The 20,680-nt window shown below is 39.2% G+C and overlaps 1 protein-coding gene across 16 annotated transcripts in view; it reads right to left on the reverse strand.

The window, feature by feature from the left end:
- LOC108716663 (adhesion G-protein coupled receptor G6) overlaps positions 1–18,273 on the reverse strand; it is a 107,640-nt gene extending 89,367 nt beyond the window's left edge. For 9 of the 16 annotated variants that reach the window (XM_041562707.1, XM_041562705.1, XM_041562704.1 and 6 more), the window contains exons 1-2: positions 17,503–18,272; positions 5,179–5,279 (exon numbers count right to left, since the gene is read on the reverse strand). In XM_041562707.1, coding sequence (XP_041418641.1) covers positions 5,179–5,279; positions 17,503–17,504 — 103 coding nt within the window. In that variant the 5' untranslated portion in view covers positions 17,505–18,272. Of the gene's footprint in view, positions 1–5,178; positions 5,280–17,502 lie in introns of all 16 variants that reach the window. The other 7 variants (XM_018262967.2, XM_041562703.1, XM_041562709.1 and 4 more) reach the window with 4 other exon arrangements.
- Between the last annotated feature and the right edge of the window lie 2,407 nt (positions 18,274–20,680).

The following is a 20,680-nucleotide window of genomic DNA, read 5'->3' on the forward strand; positions in this document are numbered from 1 at the left end:
GTACCCACCTCCCACTCACATTTTGCTAATACATTGTTTTGACATGTGTTTTTGCATTTTCCATGGGCTTATTATGTCTCTAAAATTAAACTCTTGCCTGGAGGTGGCAAAACTCATTACATAAATTGTGTTCATTTGTCCAGCACTGTGTCAAAAGATTTATTCACAAAAGTTACCAATATTTTCTAAGAATGTCAGACTGCACATTTTTAGCTTATAATAGATCTGCCTTTGAAAATCAAATGGAAATAAACAGCCCCTTAAATATGTCCTAAAAAAGTATTCCACGTTTTTGTTACATTTTAAACTACCATTGACTATTTTATGTGGTACACATCAGCATCAAAGCTACACACAGAAAGATCAACCCAGTACTGTTATAAGTAATAATGAGGCCATAGACTGGATATGAGAAGTCACTCAGAGCTGCAAGGAACATCCAGTCAGCATCTTCAGGTTTTTAATGCCATGGAATATTTTATGTCTTCTATTAGTGGAATTTCTTGATAACTCCAAATGTCAATATAATTTTTATGCGTGGCAAAAATGAAATGGCTACTGCAAGCGGCACATTATCTTTATACTCTTTTATATTTGGTTTAGCACATTTCCCAATGCTATGGACTCCTCAATAGTTAAGCCTATCCCAATATCTTACACAGTTTTCTGTGTAAAATGGACACTGCAAATTCCTTGAGACTGAGCAGTATGAGTTGTTACACATTTCGCTCTTGTTTGTATAGAAAAGATCTTTCTTTGTTGGGATGAATATATCCCTTCTGTCCAGACTACTGACTCCAGCAAAGCTTGATCTTTCCCAGATGGCTTATAGCCACCCGCAGAATTCTCATAGTAATTAGTCTATACAAGCAGTTCATTTTCAACTTAAGGTATTGTCACTTTCAAAGGCCAGACAGTATATCTGAAATACTGATGGGAGACATTTGTCAGCAACAGCTGAAGGTACACAGTTTGGCCATTCTGGTCATAGGCACAAAAATATCTTCATATCTGCATATACAAACTTAACCTTGCTAATTGCTATGATATTGCTTACACACACACACACACACACACACACTTTATATCGGACGTCCACACTCAAACCAGTCTTCCTTAATGGCAAGGTCAGATTGCGATATGTGCTTCATCAGAAGAACCCGCACTCCATATATCATGAACTTTTTTATTTATAAATGCATATCCAACGTTCCGACCGACCTTACTAAAGGCCCTAAGGTGGGAAGAAACGTTGGATATGCATTTATAAGTGAAAAAGTTTGATTTGGCTATATATGGAGTGTGGATCCTTCTGATATAAATAGTATAAGATATATTATATATATAGTATAATATATATTTTATATTTTATGGGGAGGTGGCGTCTCTCCTTTAAATGCCTGCTCTCCCAACCCCCGCTGAATGGTGTCTTTGATAGAGATCATGCTAAATAAAGAGAAAAGCAGGTATGGTCTTTCTCCCCCCAAAGATAATACTTTTTTCACTTAGATAGGACTGACGCTTGGACACTGCCTTGACGGGGCACGTCAGTTTATGCATGCTTTGTACAAACTTTGTAACTAAAAGTGTCTTTTTTATTAGCGTTACAGTTACAAAGTGTGTAATATATACTGTATATACAGTATATATATATATATATCTATATCTATAGACTATCATAAAAAATACTAAATTTTTTGCTCTTATAAAGAAAATCCTTCCTGTACTGGATGAATCTGGAACTGAACAAAGAATATGTTTTCCCCATTTCTAAGTGAATCTGGTCCATAGTGATCTTCACAGATAGTCACAGCCAGGCGATACCAAAATAAAATGCAGTGCTCCCTCAATTTCAATTCAGACTTAATAACATAAATCATTACTATGTATACGTTTTACACGGAAACAGAGAGGAGGTTCAGTGATCAATGTTCAGTCTGATCATTTTTTTTTTGGTGTCTAACAAAATAGCTTGTTCAAGTCGCCAAATATCTTTAAAATGCAAAAGAAATTAAGCCAAATACATTTTAAACAATATAAATAAAAGGCTTAATCAAGCTGGTAATTTCCTGCCCCTCCTGCAGAAGAGGCAAGCAGTCATGCAACCATCTGCACCTTTTTAGTTGTCTTCAAACAGCAATTGCATCTAGTGGAACGTCTACAAAATATGTCAAATATATCTCATTGAAAAATAAAAGGCACATGAAGAACCCCTTCCTCAATTCTGTGTAACTGCTCTATCTAAAAAAATAACATTCACAGCACATATTAAAATAATTTGGCAGTAAAAAAGTGAAACCAACTTTTACATCATCAACAATATAAATAAGTTGTGTAACACCTAAAAATGTAAAAATGGTGATTTTATTGATCAAACGTAACCACTACTGTGTCTGGTGTGCGTGAAAATGTTTAGCTGAAAGATATCTAAGGTTAATATAATGCAAACTAGAATGCATTAGAATGCAAAGGGAAAAACTATTTTACATTACGTTTGGTTGGCTACAGTTGCCCTTAATAATGGAATATTAACTACAGAGACATTCTGAGAACCACTGCTTTTGGATTATTGTGTACTGTATTATATTATTTGTACCCCTGATACTAATACAAACCTCCTCAGTATCTCTGTCACTGAAAAAGTCTTGGTACATAAAGTACAAAAACAGTATTAAACATTTAAGTATTATTCCTAGTTCATGTAATTTATTCTACAGTGTACTTTCCATAAACAATTTTGACATGATTGAAAGGCTCACTACCTATGGGTTAGCACTGAGTCCTGCCCTGTGGCCTTTTTCTCTATAGGGCTCTTTTTACTGGCTTGGCCACACATTTTATTTTGCTTTTAATTCTAAGAAATCAAACTCAGCAAGGAGTTTCCTATCTGTAAGTCAAGCCAAAAAATGTTATTTCTGTCAATCCCATCCCTTCCCACACATTATTAACAAACGATATGGATCTGAGTTAACATATATTTTATCTAAGGTGAAAGTAGACTGGAGCTCTCAGTGTCCCTTTTATTCTACAATGTAAGCTATCTTAGACAGGATTTCCTCACACCACAGTCTCATATTTAAATATATACTCTGGTTGTGTGTTTTCATGAGAACTCCTTGTTTTTCCTTGCCACTATTGTTTCTAAATAATAAGTTTCGAGGCACCACCATATTAAAACAACAGCAAAAACAAAAATGAAATTCAAAGCTGAGGAAATGGATAATTTGCACCTCTAATGCTATGCGCAATTCATATGACCAGGAAAATTATTTCAAATGATTCATCATAAAAATCGTATCTTAAAATAAAGTCATTATATAAGCCTGAAATACTAAAGAGCCAAAACTACAGAGAAGTACTGTAAAAAACAACCTGCTTTAAAGAAATAAATGATCACACACAAATGACACTGCATCATACCAATATTTGGTCATAAACCATCTGAAAAGTGCATGTGCTTGGTTTTAGTTAGAAGTTATTATTCAAATTTAGGGCATACAACAACATTGCTTTCACCATATGCATAGATTAACAATCTTTGTGACTGCCAAATATTCCAAAAACATACTGGTTGCTTAAATAGCTCCTAATTGTGTTAACAATTATGTGACTGTTATAGTAAAAACACAGAAAGGTACACTTGGACTGGGGCTGTTCATAAATGAGTGAACATTTGCTTTGTTGAAGATGAAGTAACTCATATTCATAAAAAACCAGTCTAGTAAATGTTCTTAACACACATAGTTTCTAAAAGAAGCACTTCGTAATACATTCTTGCGAAATATCCTCGTGAGATACCAGTAAAGATCTTTGTCTGTTGCAGAGTTTCCTGTGGTTGAGATCATCCTGTCTAATGTGAAAATGATTACACTGACAATCACTTAAAGTAGACATTGACGTGCATATTATAACCTATGTCGGACCAATCTTCCGATCATTCAGATTAAAATAAAGTAGTAAAGAAAAAAATAACACGAAACTTGGGCCATTAAGTGACAAACAAGTACAAAAGTTATGCCTGACAAACAGTAGTGACAATGATATTATCAAATAAGCAAAACATGCAGAGATCTTATCGGTAGACAATATAAATCTGTTAACCTGAACGACTGATCTACATGGTAAGAAAAAATGTCGGGACACTCGATACACAGTCCGAAAATCGTAAGAATCTTCCCCAGTTCTCACTGAGAAACATATCATATTGCTCCACATGAAAAATCATAGTCTGCAAGCCTTAAATGGGAAAGAGTCGGTGAGGCTCAGAGTATTGTCTCAGACAAAAGTGCAGCCTAACAAATGCCAAGGATAAGGCACATGCAAGTGGCCCATCGGAAGGCTGAACTAGTACATATTCATTAAAATAAAGGGCATAATTGCCTATGTCAACCATTGCCTTCTCATGACCTTCCCCCTCCATAACTTCCCACATTCTTGTTTAATCGTAGAAAGAAATCTATTTCACATTAAGGCAACAGCTTCAGCCCCTGCCTCTGGGTCCTCTTTCTGTCTTGAGGAAATCTCAACATAATGAGAGTGATAAGATGACCTTAAATAGGAAGTGTTTTGCTTCTGCAGCTCTCCAACCTTGTAGCTAAACTTCAGTTTGATAAAGGTTTCATGAAGAAGCTTGAAGGACAGAATGGCAGATGAATAAGAGACTGACTCAACAGAAAGATACGTCCCAGCAACTGGATAGCCTTTTAAATGCTAAGCTAATAAAAAATAGAAAAGTAACTAAAAAACACAGACCGGTCCAGAGAAGCTGGAGTTCTACCAGTCAGATTTAAGAAGAACATCCAGGTCAAATATATACGATGTTGTAGTTAGCAGATTTAGCCACATTTGCTCAATCGTCACACTATTCATACACATTACTGCAAAGTTTTTACCTAAAGTGCCTTCTGACAGTACAGTGCCTCTGTGCTCCGCAGACAATAGAAGTACGTCATAATGTTGGCTACTGTATAATATATTTCAAAATAAACAAAAGCTGTAAATTAATAGTAAAGCATGGTCTTTTAGAGGTGATGAAAAAGTACTTCCATAACCAACATGGAAACATTTTGCCTACAGCTAAGTGCCTTTGTATTGTAGTAAAACTCCTTGATGAAGTCTAATATCCTTATGTTGTGACATAATATATCATTTCCTAAGAATAAAAATCTCAGTACTCACCACTATGCTGGACATAAGCAATGTACACCACGAAGGAGAGTAGAATGTATTGCATTTTCCATTTCCAATGACTGCACCACAATCCACTTATCTGGAATATCCTGTTGAGAAAGAAGACCATTAGATATATATTAAATCTGTTTTTCTAAAATCTGTTTTTAAAGATTGTTTATGTTAAATGTATTTTTCCCAAAATATAGCAGTATTCTGCCAAAGTCAGACTGCATGACCACATTGTAATCTCATGTTTCCCAAAAATGACAATGAACCCAGACATTTACCATTATCTACAGTATACAGAAATATCAATGTGAGCAAATTTCAACTCAGGCTTTTTAGCAGACCTCACTTAAAATAAGTATGTGTGATCTGGGTACTCTTTGCTATAGTATCACAATTCTTTTCAAATTGGCCTGTTCACACTGTATCATCCTCTGGTCCTTACTGCAGGCTTGCACACTTTTGCAATGATTACACTGTTAATTTAATGAAAGTTTGCTCCAGGTCTAGCAGCCTACACAAACCTACGACATGTTACTATAAACCTAGTGCAAACTTTGTGGGTTTGATTTACCAACATAGTAGATGCTAAACTGCACCAGTGCAGTTACCATTAGCAACTAATTCCCTTGAAACTGAAATGCTGGGTTGCCTTTGAACTGCACATGTTTATTGGTAACATGTGATGCAGCAAAGTCAAAAGTCACTATCACTAAAAGGGTTAAGCTTAGTTTAGTGTCTTGTTTTCATGTGTTATATGGTTTTACAGTAATGTTTTCAGTAAAACTAAAGTCTAATGGTCCATGTATAACCCTAAGGGGTAGGACTACATGGACGTTTTCGGCACAATCTGACGCACTGCAACAAAACGCCGGCATCCAATCGCATGCGACGGAAATAAGGTAAGTGATGGAAATGTCAGATGATGTCACAGCGTTAATCCAACGCGACTATCAGATGCAGACGCAGCGTGCAGTGCCTTAATCCGTCAGTCGCGTCGAATCGGATCAATGCTGCAACACCATCCGACAATACATTCACTTACCTTATTTCCGTTGAATGCAATTTGACGCTGGCGTTTTGTTGCAGCACATCGGATCGTGCTGAAAATGTCCATGTAGTCCTACCCTAAATCCTAGAATAAATCCCTCATAAGCACCAGAAACTAGCCCCAAAAATCTTACCCCATCCCTAAAACCTTAGCAGTAAACCATGTTACCCTACTAAAGAATACAAGTTGTGTACACCAAAGTGTCGGCTTACTGTACATAGATCACTATAAGTGACAAGGCAATATTTAGCATTTGTTATGAAGAGGTAGCTAACATTTTCAGAGAAAGTATTCTATAATCTAATGAAGCAGTAAAATAATTGATTTGTCTGTGTACCATAGTTTCCTTCTGAGAAATAAACATTATATTTATATTTAGAGGAGGAATAATTAATACCTAGATACATACTGCTTTAATCAGGTCTCCGAGCTGGTATTTTGATCTGCCAAACAAGTTTATGTTATGATGTAATGATGGAAATTTTCACACTGCAACCAGATAAATGCCCTGATGTTGTCTGGACCCGCATAATCCTTTTATCTGCCACGTCTCTAGTCCATCTATCTCCAATGCGTGCATTGAACTTTCTCCTTCCTTTGTAGCATATTCCTGCAATCAATACTGTTTGAACTGTGCTGATTATCTTCCGTGTGTTTTTTTTTCTAATGAATCCAGACATGGTTAGGGCTCTTACACACGGCCGTTCCGACCTGCGCTCCCCTGCGTTCCGTTTGTTGGCGTTCAGCCGCAGGGGAGCGCAGGAATAGACGCAAGTAATGATTTGAAATGTGGCTGTACTCACTCAGGCGCGTGTAGGCGCCGAACGCAGGAAAAATGCAGCATGTTGCGTCTGAACCTGCGTTCGGCGCCTACACGTGCCTGAGTGAGTACAGCCCCATTTCAAATCATTACTTGCTTCTATTCCTGCGCTCCCCTGCGGCTGAACGCCAACAAACGGAACGCAGGGGAGCGCAGGTTGGAACGGCCGTGTGTAAGAGCCCTTAGGGCAGTGACACACCAGGAGATTAATCACTAGCGATAAATCGCTGCTTCTCTGGGCAACTAATCTCCTGCACTCTCCAGTAAAAAGCTTTCCCATAGGCAATAATGTGAATCGCTGGTGGTAAAACCCACGTGTCGCTCCAGTCTCCCAAAATCGCTACAAGAGGAAACTTCAAGCAATTTTGGGAGACTGGAGCGACACATGGGTTTAACCACCAGCGATTCACATTATTGCCTAAGGAAAAGCTTTTTACTGGAGAGTGCAGGAGATTAGTTGCCCATCTCCTGATGTGTCACTGCCCTTAAAGTCAAAGATTACTGCCTGGTAAGGCAAAGTAAAGCTGGCCATAAATGTAAAGATTTTTAAAAGATCCGATCATCATCGTGAGACCACGATTATCTCGAAACGATCGTACGAATTGTCCATCAACTAAAAAGACCATTTCAGGCGATATTGCCAGGAAAACAAAGGGTAGATGCTGCTAACATAGATAGATTGCATTGGGGCCGATAAAGATTTTTTAACCTGGCCGATCAGATGTTGGCCGAAAAATCGTAAGATGTACGATCGTTCGAATCCCACTAACCGCACGATAATTTTTAAGGATTGGTCGGACTTCGCTAAAATCGATCATTCGGCAAGAAAAATCTTTGCGTCTATGGGGACCTTAAGTCTATACTTTCTACCTGGTTGGTAATCTATGGGTCCTAGGATCATATGCTGCTAAAGCTTGAACACGAAAAGGCACTGCCGTTTCACAAAATATTATATGCTTGGTTGTATTAATAGTCAAATGCATATGCTCAGCATATTGATATATCGTATGGTCTTGCTTATTAGCAACTTGGGAGAGTCTGCCATTCCTACAATGCACATGACCTTGCTTTCTTGGCCAATGAATGAATTAGTGTGGGCGCTCCGGCAGGCAGTAAGCAAAGCTTTGCATTCACACACTGATCTATTCACTGCTTGCTGACTTGAATCAGACAGCTGATACATTTTTAAGCTTATTAGCAGCTGTTTGGGGTGCATGGTCCGCAGCCCTAAACTCTTTGTACATTCAAACGAAAGCAGAGCAGTGTTTCTTTTTTTGTACAACAGTATGCATTCAAGATATCTCTTGATTTGTCTTGAATACAAGGTTAAAGAAATGCAAATCAATTAAAGTGACAGTTCACCTTCAAATTAACTCTTACACAGTGATATTCTGCTGCAGTTTGCCATGGCCTTAATTTTTTGTGTTTTTTTTTTAACTATTTAGCTTTTTGTTCAGCAGCTCTCCAGTTTAGCAGCTATCTGGTTGCTATGATCCAACTTACCCTAGCAATCAGGCAGCAGGTTGAATGAGAAACTGGAAGAGGCATAGGACAGGGACAGAACTGAAGGATAAGAAATGAAAGTAACAATAACACAAAAAGTATAGCCTCACAGAGCAACAGTTTTTTGCTTGCAGGAGTAAGTGCCCACCAACTCTTAGACATCATTTTAAACTTCATGCTAGAAAGATGCACAATACGGAGGCAAATAATTTAAAAACATAAAAAATGAGAACTAATTGAAAAGTTGCAAAGAATAAGGAATTATATAATTTAAAGGTAAACTACCCCTTTAAGAAGTAGGCTCCCTCTCCTGTTTTCTGATTTAAATGGGAGAATGAGCAATACTTTATACAAAATGAATGGTTGTATTTAAATTAGGGATCCACCGAATCCAGGATTCGGTTCATGATTCAGCCAGGATTCTGCCTTTTTCAGCAGAATCCTTCTGCCCAGCCGAACCGAATCCTAATTTGCATATGCAAATTAGGAGTGTTGGGGAGGCAAATCACATGACTTTTTGTCACAAAACAAGGAAGTAAAATATGTTTTCCCCTTCCCATCCCTAATTTGCATATGCAATTCGGATTCAGTTCGGGATTCGGTTCTGGATTCGGCCGAATCTTTCCTGAAGGATTCGGGGGTTCAGCCATATCCAAAATAGTGGATTCTGTGCATCCCTAATTTAGATGTATTTAAATATAGCTCATTGGTGTTCTGTAGATAATTGATTATGATTATAAAGTGTAAAACTGTAGTTCAGTACCCAGATAAAATGAATATTAAGGTGTGGAGCAGGATTTTGTATCTGGAGTTTATTCTCCTGATGGAAACACAATTGATCACTCATCATTTTATACTTCCATAAATATTTTTCTAAAAGCTTGAATCCCTGCTTTTTTCAGAGTCACGTTCTTCGAGCAACAGTTCTGCCATGGGCCAAAGAAGATTAAGTAGCTAATGTGCCGTTCTATCATAGGATTGTCACCGGTTCTGGTGACGCAAGAGATAATAGATTCTGTGAGAGCAAACAGTGCTTGCTATTCACGTATGTGGCAAAGCCCAAACTGCAAGCTGTTCATGAAAGGAGTCATACATCTAAGGTCTCCAGTTGTGGTGCCAACAAGACTGACAGCTGTGTATGCTATGCTAATCACAAATCATGCTTACGCTGTGTGCTATTTTAATGTAGTATTTCAAGCTTTGTACATCTTCCCTAAAGTCAACAGGTAGTGGGTCTATAGCAGTGCCAAACTTGTTTAAACCAGATTGTTCAATACAAATAAAGATGTACCTTCCGCCACAGCCTAGTGTTGCCTAACCCTATACAGGTATGGGACCTGTTATCCAGAATGCTCGGGAACTGGATAACAGTTCTTTCCATAATTTGGATCTTAAACTACTAGAAAATCATGTAAACATTAAATAACCCCAATAGGCTGGTTTTGCTTCAAATAAGGATTAATTATATCTTAGTTGGGATCAAGTATAAGCCACTGTTTTATTATTACAGAGAAAAAGGAAATCATTTTTAAAAATTTGGATTATTTGGATAAAATGGAGTCTATGGGAGCCAGCCTTTCAGTAATTCGGAGCTTTCTGGATAACAGGTAACGAATCCCATACCAGTATAATATAAAGAGGAATGGATTTGTTCAATATAAAATACAGCATTGCAAAGGAAGTATCTTCAGGACCCTTGTTTAACAATGTTAAGGCAAGTTAATACTGTTAAGTCACTGAGTCTTTAAAGGAACAATGACACCAAAACATTAAAGTGTTTTAGGGCTATTCCACACGGGGAGATAGCCTTGCGTTTGCGGTCGCGGCGACAAAGCGCCGCGCCAGTCGCCGCGACCGGCGCAGGCGACAGTTTTGTATGGGCGCCTATGTAAAAACGCCTGTGCTAACCACACGAGGCGATGCGCTTTTAAACAGTCGCCTGAAAATGCCTCGCCAGGCTTTTTCAGGCGACTGTTGAAAAGCGCATCGCCTCGTGTGGTTAGCACAGGCGTTTTTACATAGGCGCCCATACAAAACTGTCGCCTGCGCCGGTCGCGGCGACTGGCGCGGCGCTTTGTCGCCGCGACCGCAAACGCAGGGCTATCTCCCCGTGTGGACTAGCCCTTAAAGTAATGAAAATATCATGTATTGTTGCCCTGCGCTGGTAAAACTGATGTGTTTGCTTCAGAAACACTACCATAGTTCATATAAACAAGCTGCTGAGTAGCAATGACGGAAACTGAAAAAAGGCTATATGGCGCAGGTTAAATAGTGGATAACAGATAACATTATGTTCTACAGAGCTTATCTGCTGTGTAACCTGAGCCTTTTCTCCTTTGAATGGCTGCCCCCATTGCTACACCACAGCTTATTTGTATAAATAATAGTAGTGTTCGTGAGGAAAATGCAGCAGTTTTACCAGTGCAGGGCAACACTAAATTTTTAGTGTTACTCTCCCTCCAACAGCAAATTTCCCTATTACAAATATAAATGTAATGTTCTTTATAGACTAAAATAAATGTTGTTTTGATTAATGAATGAATTGGATAATTTAATAAAAAAGGTACACAGAACATTCGTATCAATTATAAAAATTACATTTCCATGCATTCCTCCATGGACAGCAGATTAACATGGCATTCTAACCAAGGAACAGCTGTGGAACACCCACTGGAAGCACATTAGACTAGGGGTAGATTTATCAAAGTGTGAAACACTCATGCGGCTTCTATTCATTCCTATGGTATTTTTTTGAAATGTATTTATAAAATGGTGAACTCTTAACTTCCACCCATTCATAAATAGGTTTCTTAAAATCCCATAGGAATGAATAGAAAGTGGGTCAGTTTTTCTGTGGTGAGCTCTAATCTGCCCCAAAGAGTGTGGGGAATGTGGGGAAAGAAATGCATGGTGCTTTGCACCTTTGTTTGTACTAAGCATTCCTCCCCACCCATAAAAAAAATTTAATTTTTGGTTTGGGCCAGAAGATAATTCAACCTTAATAAAGCTATAAATAAGTGAAATTACGTATTTAAACCAGGTTAATTAAGTGATGTTAGCATACCATTAATGGTGCCATGGTTTTGTATTATTCAACAATTAAAAATATTTTAAGCAAATAAAATGAGGCTTGCCCTAAAGTGGTTGTGATTTCAAATTATCTGCTGTAAGCAGGGTCGGACTGGACTGGCGGGGCACCGGGAAAAAACCTGGTGGGCCCCCCGCTCTTGTGTGCCTAGCCGGCCCAGGTCCACACAAACATCTGGGTCTTAATGGCGCGACCCCCTTTGTCGCAGGTCGTGGGGGAAAATATTTTGTGCGCACATCCACGTCATCACGAGCGGTGCTTCGTATTCCAAAGTCGCCCAAAGTTGCCTCACAAGGAAACTTTGTGCGACTTGGAAAATGAAGTGCCGCGAGTGCCATGCCGCAGGTGATTTCTCATTGTAGCAGGCGGAAGACAGGGGGAAGCAGTTCGGGGAGATTAGTCGCCGGGCGACTAAATCTCCCAGAATCTCCAGGTGTGACCTTACCATTAAAGAGTTCACCATTTGTGAACTATGGTGCTTTGGTATGCTAATGAAAAGGTTAAATGCATTAAATGAGTTAACATGATTTTAGATAACACAGTTTCTTCAGATTATCCCGAGTCATGATGCATTTAACACACAAATCCAAAGATCTTTTCTTCACATTGTGCCACATCATCAGCATACAATAGCAAATATAGTGAATCTAGTGACTGCCATGATACTGCATTCTGCAAAATTCTGGGGTGATGTTTATTTTGCATATGATTTATATGAATGTTTCATTAGTGAATATTGTAATCAGCAAATATATACATTGATGAAAAAAATTACCAGAAAATGCTAGTTGGCTGATACAAAGAAGATTTTTATGAAAATAGTGGTTCATCCCTTCTCCTTCCCAGCCTGATTAACCCACTATGCACAGCAGGAACGTATCAACTCATGACAAAAGCCAAAAAATCTAGCCAACGTGAATGAAGCATATGTAACAAAAACATCAATTCCAGATGCCAAATTTGAAACACCTGACACGACTTGAGTTAACGTAAAGCCCACCATGCTTGCAAACCAAATACATTACAGCACCAGGGCGAACCCTTACAGCACACATTCCAGGGAGAATCCTAGTGAGAGAGAGCACCGACTCACAGCACCCAGTTACTCACTCACACGGTGGCAAACTCGCAGCAGGACTGGGGAGTCAGCAGCAGATTTGCTCCAATACTTGACTGGGGCATGTTAGCCTGATACAGAATGATACGTTAATAGCAAGACATTATTATTATATACACTGGTTTTGGTAAAGTGTAGGCATTTTGCACTGAGCTCTAAAACTACAGTACGTGTTCATACCAACCAGACTTGTATAGGGGGAACAGTAATCTGGGGATGATGTTGTATTAGGAGAAATACATGCACGAAAATATCATTCAATGAAATATCATGTCTAAATCATTGGCTTGTTAATCATGTAAATACCTAACTACTACTAATCTGGAGGCATTACTGTATAATTAACCCAGTTCAGTGAGTCAGTCAATAAGAATACAAATTCACAGGAAACTGATTATTGATGAGACACCAACAACCTTAATTAATAAAGGGTTCTAAGTAGTTTTAGGTCACAGGGTTGCTTTATTCCATTTGCTCAAGCACAATAATAAGATGACCCCTGCCCACTAACTACAACCCCCTCAATTACTTTTTACTTTAACCTCCAGGTCTCTGTCTGCACCTATGAAGTGGTCAGCCCTTGGTTACAGGTTCCCAGGGTACATGTGCTGATCCAAGATCATTAATTCAGCAGGAGATTTCAACATTACCCAACAACCCTCAAGGCATGTGCCGTAAACCGACATTGTGAGGCTTTATTGTTGGGCGGATTTATTTGTTAATTTCTCCAGATACTGTGTTGAGTCATATTCTGAATTACAGGTATGGGACCTGTTATATTGGTTTCTCTGGTGAGTCCATAGACAGAGATGTAACAGAGGGGCCCTCAGTAGTAAAAATGGAATGAAGAGCACAGTACAGGTGCCAGTACAGGTATTTTTCAGGCTAAATATGCTCACTAGAGCTCCACTGATGTTTTTGTGGAAATAAATTGTTGCTTTAGAATGTATTATTGATCAGTATGATGTTCCTTTAGGGGCAGATTTATCAAGGCTCGAATTGAAAATTAGAATTTTCACATTTTTTTTATGGTCAAAACTGTCAAACTCGACAAGGGAGTTATTTAAATTCGATTCGAGTTTTTAGAAAAAAGTGAATTTGATTTTCAAGATTTTCGAATTTGACTATTCCAAACCTAAAACCTGCCGATTTCCTGTTTAAGTCAATTGAAGATGTCAATTTGGAGTTGTTTGCAGCCTTCCTAAAATTCGATTTTTTTTTTTCATAAACTCTAGTTGAGTTTCTTAAATTCTAATTGATTTCGATTCGAGTTTTCGGGTCGATTTAATTCATCCGAGTTTGAAAAATTCTATTTTTTTTTATAAATTTCGAATGGTTGAATTTCGAATTTATGGGAGATTAGGGGAGTTTTTAAAAACTCCCATGAATTCAAAATTCGACCTTCGATAAATGTGCCTAATATTTATTTCAATAGTCAGTATAATGTTCCTTTTATTTATCCGTTCATTGTTCACTTCAAGTGATCTTTGTACTGCTTTAAGGAGGTACTGTGTGTTTATGTTTAGAAAATCATCCTAGCAGCGCCAGGGGTCCTAACTTTAATTCTGCGTTGGGTACTATCTGTGTGTTCTCCTGATGAGCATGTGCTGCCCCTGGACAGGCAGTACCTAACCTGTTGTTTTAGCGCCGAGATCAGGTAATATAATGCTGCAATAAGAAGATATTTTTATAGAGTAACACCGCCATCATACTGGTGTCATATGGGTGTGAGTTTCCAATATCCACTTTACTTTCTGCTAATAGGGCTGGAAAATATTTAGTCTGGCAAGCCTGGGTATAATAAAAGGGAAAGTGCAACAAAATACTGTTTCCATAGTCTGACAGAATTTGATTGCTGATGTAACAGATTAGAGTCAGTAAGTTTTACAGTATACAAGGCATTTTGATTGCTCACTGTGGTGATTACTTGCATTTTGTTGATACAACTTTTCATCACTGGTCACTTGTCATTATAAGCCAAGGATATCAGGAGGTATAGCCCACGGGAGACATAATCGTCTCCAAATGTGCCATCTGCGTTTCCTGCCAGTAATTGAAGCCATGTGCTATATACACACTAACATTACTACTGGATCCACAATACTTACCTGGGTTATTTCAACACTCAATTACTAATAGACTGCAGTGTAAAATGCATGTGAATGCTCAGGTCAGCACATAGACTTTTGCATTCCATAACTTTTACTGAGGTCTGAGCAAGTACACAGTGTGATGATACTCTTGGGGTACTTTTCAAGAGCAGGAACTGGGCATCTTGTTAAAATAAAAGGCAGAAATTATAGTGTAAATATAGATCAAAATAATGCAAGCTAACCTGTTTCGGTCTGCTAAAAAAGTTATCTGGGGAGGATGTTCTTTCAGCAGAATAATTAGCCCAACATCAAGGCCAAAGTAACACTGGTGTGGCTCAAGCATCACCCAACAATCTCAACAACCTTGAGCAAATACATTTAGAAGAAGAAGCTCTCCCAAACAGTTGGTACAGTACTAATGAATAGGGTGGGGGAATACCTATGCAGCCATAAATACACTTGCTTTCTATAGATCCACTATTTGCGATTCGGACGAACCAAATCTGAATGCTAATTTTCATAAGCAAATTAGGGGTGGGAAAGGCAAAAGTGGAAAAAAATGTTTACTTCCTTGTTTTGTGATGAAAAGTCATGTGAGTTCCCTTTCTGCCCTTCATTTGCATATGCAAATTATGATTCAGATTTGGATTGGCCAGGCACAAGGATTCGCCAGAAACAAATTCTGCTGAAAAAGGCTGAATCGTGGATTCAGTGCATCCCTATTTCTTTCACAATAAACACTTTCCAGTGTTAAATATGTTGTGTTAATCAAAGTCAAATATCCCAATTATATCTATTTTAATACCTGGTTAGAACAACAAAATGTTTAAAAGAGGTGAATTTATCACGCGCTTAGTGCTCATTCGCTGCATTGTGATTAGAGATGCGTATGGATGAATGGCAGATGAATTCATAGAGTCATTAAAATGGCAAGTAGTGGGCCTACATAAGGGTGGATGGAGGAAAAAGCAGTGGGACTGTTCCATGCCACTTCCACCATCCAGAGAGTACACTTTTTCACAAATGATTTTTGCTGCACTTCATATTTACCCCAAAGGTGACTTCTCTTCTTTAACATTTCCTTAGTTAATGGTATTTTTAACAAGAACAAAAGACTGCCAGTCTGGATTCAGGAGTCCCTGCGTGTGTTTAGTTACAGGAAAGTGACACAGAATGTTCAATAAGCACCTGCCCACCAGGAAAATTCTAATTTTCAATTCGAGCCTTGATAAATCTGCCCCTAAAGGAACATCATACTGATCAATAATATCATGGCTCTTCCCCCTACCACCAACATTAAAACATAAGGTTTAAATGAGATCTCTCCCTTGCTCTGCCCCATGTTCAGAAGGATTTGGCTTATACAGATCCCCTCTGGTTGTGCACCACCACCCACATTTGCCGAGTGGAAGTAATAAGTCTGACATGCTGTTTTATATCACTCCCTTACTGATTTTCCACTCACTGCAGGGCTAGAGAAGAGACGGTTCACAAAGACCTCCCTCCTCAGTTAAAAAGGGGGGCAGCGCAACTGCGTCACTCAGTTTTGCCTGGGTTCGCCCTTTCTGCACTTGGGCAAATGATCCTCCTTTCTCTGGTCCCTTGTCTCAGGGCAGGGTATTTGCTCAGTGGGAACCCAACGTTTAATGACAAGTAAGGGCAACAGTACAGTGCCACCGATCATATAGTGGAAAATATAAAGAGAATGCTGTTTTAGAATTGTTTTTTTAGTGAGAATACATTTGTATCGTGGCCCTATAACTGATGCTATTAATGGATGGAACAGGCAGAACAGGAAAGCACAAAAAGTGCCAGCTCAGAAACCATATAATAGTCTTGTACACCGTGGGCAGCAAGACGAGTGAAATACCATTTTAGATATGATAGTATTCCACATTATTTCTACAGGTGAATGCAAGGTATGAATATGTGTATATATATATATATATATAAGTACAAGCTGCACACCTCGAGTGAAAATAAAGAGACCTGGGTGCTCAAGTAAATTTTGTAATAAAGTCTCAAGTACTGGCACTCACAGGATTTGCACAAAAAAGGGGAAAAAAGTTTATCTGATGAATAAAGATGATGGTTTATTAAGTTGACGTTTCAGTTCCACACAGGAACCTTTCTCAAGGACAGAAAGAAAGGTAAACCATCATCTTTATTCATCAGATAACCTTTTTTCTCCTTTTTTGTGCAAATCCTGTGAGTGCCAGTACTTGAGACTCTATATGCTATATATATATATATATATATATATATATATATATGAAGCCTGCTTTGTGTTTAGTGCCAGTGAAGGTTGCAGTACAATAAATAATGTAGCAGCTGCACTGGCGCAGTCACACTCAAGCATAATGACAAGATGTAGCTGCTGTGTCTCTTACAGACACTTGCTGGGGGAATATGACTGTATATAGCTGCTGTGTTGTTTGGAAAGAGTTTTAAGGTGTCGTGTGATTGTTTCCATATGCCACACACTGTACATGGAGACAGTACAATCCTCAGGTGGATCTTCAGGTGAATGAGATGCTGCTGCTGCTACTGACAGTAAAGTCTATTTCACAAAAGTCCGCCCGTGTTTCATCCCTCCTATCTATACCCACTTTTGAAAACTCCCGAGCCGTCCCCGACCCCCTCGTTACTCACATGTTGTCATTCCAGCGAGCGCTTCATTCACTCCGTAACACTGGGCACATTCTCTCCCCACAGCTTGCGCTTTAATCCGCTGTAGCAAGTTGGTCAATGTATCCAGCCGCCCGCGTGCCCGGTTGTAGAAATAGATCCCCGGGACAGTCGTTTCCCCACAGAACAGCAGGTACCGCGCCCGTTCTCTCTCTCTCTCCGGCGCCAGGTAATGGCCTCGCTTTAGCAGTGTCCGAGGCAAGTGTGCGCCTCAGGAGGAAACAGCAGTCACTCCTTGTTCCAAGTTGCACTTCACATTCACATGTGACTCATGTTGCGACAGCGAATAACCTGCTCCGCTCATGGGCTGAGCCTCAGGGAGCTGCTGAGAGACACTTCATTCGCGTCCGCTCCCTGTTACAGCGACTCTACCTCTGTGTCCCGGCAATGGTAATGCCCTGCCCTGAACCAATCAGACCCTCCTCTGACTCTCACACACTTGTATTATCTTTAGTGAATCAGGTTCCTTCCAGCGCAGCGCTGAGCAGCCTGTGATTGACAGCGGCAACTTTCCCTCGTCCCTGAGACTCTTTACCTTTCACTTGTGATTTTAAATTAACTTTCTGCCATCTAATCTCAGTGTCCTTCAGCTTATTTACCTGCCCTTTCCATTCACACCAGTCTCACTACTAACTTCCCAAAAAAGCACAATATGTTCTGAACCCTGAGTTCCTCTCACTACTTACAGACAGCTGGGATTGTGTCCTGCCTTGTCACCACTGCCTTGTGCCTCTCTCTCTCTCTGCCTCTTGGAGCTCGGCTGAAACTTTCCCTAGCGCAGCTACAGCTGTGCCCCACCCTGCTCTGTAACCCCTGCATCACACACAGTGGGAAAAGCTGAAATCATTGCTTCCCATCTGTCTGCATCACCTTTCCCAGGCAAAAGCAACAGCTACTGCACACTTATTTATAGATATTTAGTCTAGCTCTTTTTTTTTGTTTGTTTGTTTTTTTCTCTCCAAAAACAGCTCATTTTTTTTAACTCAAGTGCCGCTCAATATAAATAAATATATCAGATTTGTTAAAGGAATACTGTTTCAAAATGAATCAGTTAATAGTGCTGCTCCAGCAGAATTCTGCACTGAAATCCATTTCTCAAAAGAGCAAACAGATTTTTTTATATTCAATTTTGAAATCTGACATGGGGCTAGACATATTGTCAATTTCCCAGCTGCCCCAAGTCATGTGACTTGTGCTCTGATAAACTTCAATCACTCTTTATTGCTGTACTACAAGTTGGAGTGATATCACCCCCTCCCTTTTCCCCCCCAGCAGCCAAACAAAAGAACAATGGGAAGGTAACAGATAACAGCTCCCTAACACGAGATAACAGCTCCCTGGTAGATCTAAGAACAACACTCAATAGTAAAAACCCATATCCCACTGAGACTCCTTCAGTTACATTGAGAAGGAAAAACAGCAGCCTGCCAGAAAGCATTTCTCACCTAAAGTGCAGACACAAGTCACATGACCAGGAGCAGCTGGGAAATTGACAAAATGTCAACATGTTTTCCGATGACAGGATCCCTTTAATTTTATTTATAGACACATCCCATGGAAATGTGCAAGTGGGGTCTGTGTCTCAGTTGCATTTCCTTTAGTGGTTTGCCTTTAACTTCTCCTTTGCCTTTAACTTTTCATTTTGTCATCATTATCATTAACATGTATTTTTAGAGCCCCAACATATTGCGCAGCCCTGTAAAATAAATGTGTTTATACAAAGAAATCATAATACATCAATACAGAATTATAATACCGGTACAATAGGTGAGAAAGGGTCTGTGCAGAGCTTACAATTTTAAAGCGGAAGGGAATGAGACACAAGGCAATGGAGTGGGCAAGATCAGAAATTACCAAGGTGAGAGATGTAGCATATTGTGATGGGTGAATAAATTTGTCAGGCACGAATTAGCCGGCATTTTGCGAAACTGCAGAGAAAAATCGCCAGCGAAAAAGCTGCCACATCAAAAAAATGTGCGCATCAAAATTATTTTAATGCATCTGGACAAAATATGCGCGTGTATAAAGATTGTCACGGGCGTCAAAATTGACGCTTGGCAAAATAATTTTGACACCCATTGACTTGAAAAATTTTCGCCGTTTCGCAAACTTTGCTGAAAATTACCACATTTTTCGGTTAACCAAAACTGGACAAATTCGCCCCTTAACTTATACTATACTTATTGCAACTTTTTATTCCTCATCTTTCTATTCGGGCCTCTCATATTCATATTCCAGTCTTATTCAAATAAATTTGAACCCTAGTAACCAGACTGCTGACATTGCAAACTGGAGAGCTGCTGTATAAAAAGCGAAATAACTAAAAAAACAACAATGATAACAAATGAAAACCAATTACTAATTGTCTCAGAATATCACTCTCTACATCTAACTAAAAGTTAATCAGAAGGTGAACAACCCCCTTAAGGGATTTGATGTGAAATTTAGAATAATAAATAGAATGGGACTCTAATCCAGGGTAAAATGTTTTGCTGTTAAAGCAGAATAGTTTTGCTTTGTGTCAAAATTTTAAGTAAGACAGGAGTTCTTTGCTTTTATTTTGTTTTCTGTCAGATCATCTACTTGGACACCTCTGCCATCTACATACTGCCCATCTGTAATGAAATCATTGCAAACAGAAAGAAAATCAGTGGTGTAGGGGCCCAAAAGTGCAGAGGTTGCATTTGGGCAGTAGATATGGGACTTTAAAAGTGGTGCAAGGATGAGGCACTTGGGTCCATGTAAAATATGTGAATAAATATCATAGGGGGTGGTAGGGTGGATAGATGCTAGAGGCAAGTGGAGATGGGTGCGAGGGTCAGGAGGTCTACTGAGATGGGGATTAGAGAACAGGGACAGGCTTATTGGTATGGATAAATCAGGGGGAAATGAGGAATGGGATAGAAGAGGTTTCTGAAAAGTATGGAATAACAATGGCAAGATGATGCACCAGGGGGTATTAGTTGCATAAATCATGAGGAAAAGGTAAAAAAGTGGACAGAAGGGCACAGTGGTTGGAATGTAGGGCAGGGAGCTCACTATGGTGGAGATGAGGGAAACAGGCAAAGTTGACTCACCCCTTTCTTGCACCCGCCTTACCTCAAGAATTTCATCCCTAAATCTCTCTGCTAACACATTTGGG

This window comes from Xenopus laevis, chromosome 5L (genome assembly GCF_017654675.1).
Source record: "Xenopus laevis strain J_2021 chromosome 5L, Xenopus_laevis_v10.1, whole genome shotgun sequence".
Taxonomy (NCBI): domain Eukaryota; kingdom Metazoa; phylum Chordata; class Amphibia; order Anura; family Pipidae; genus Xenopus; species Xenopus laevis.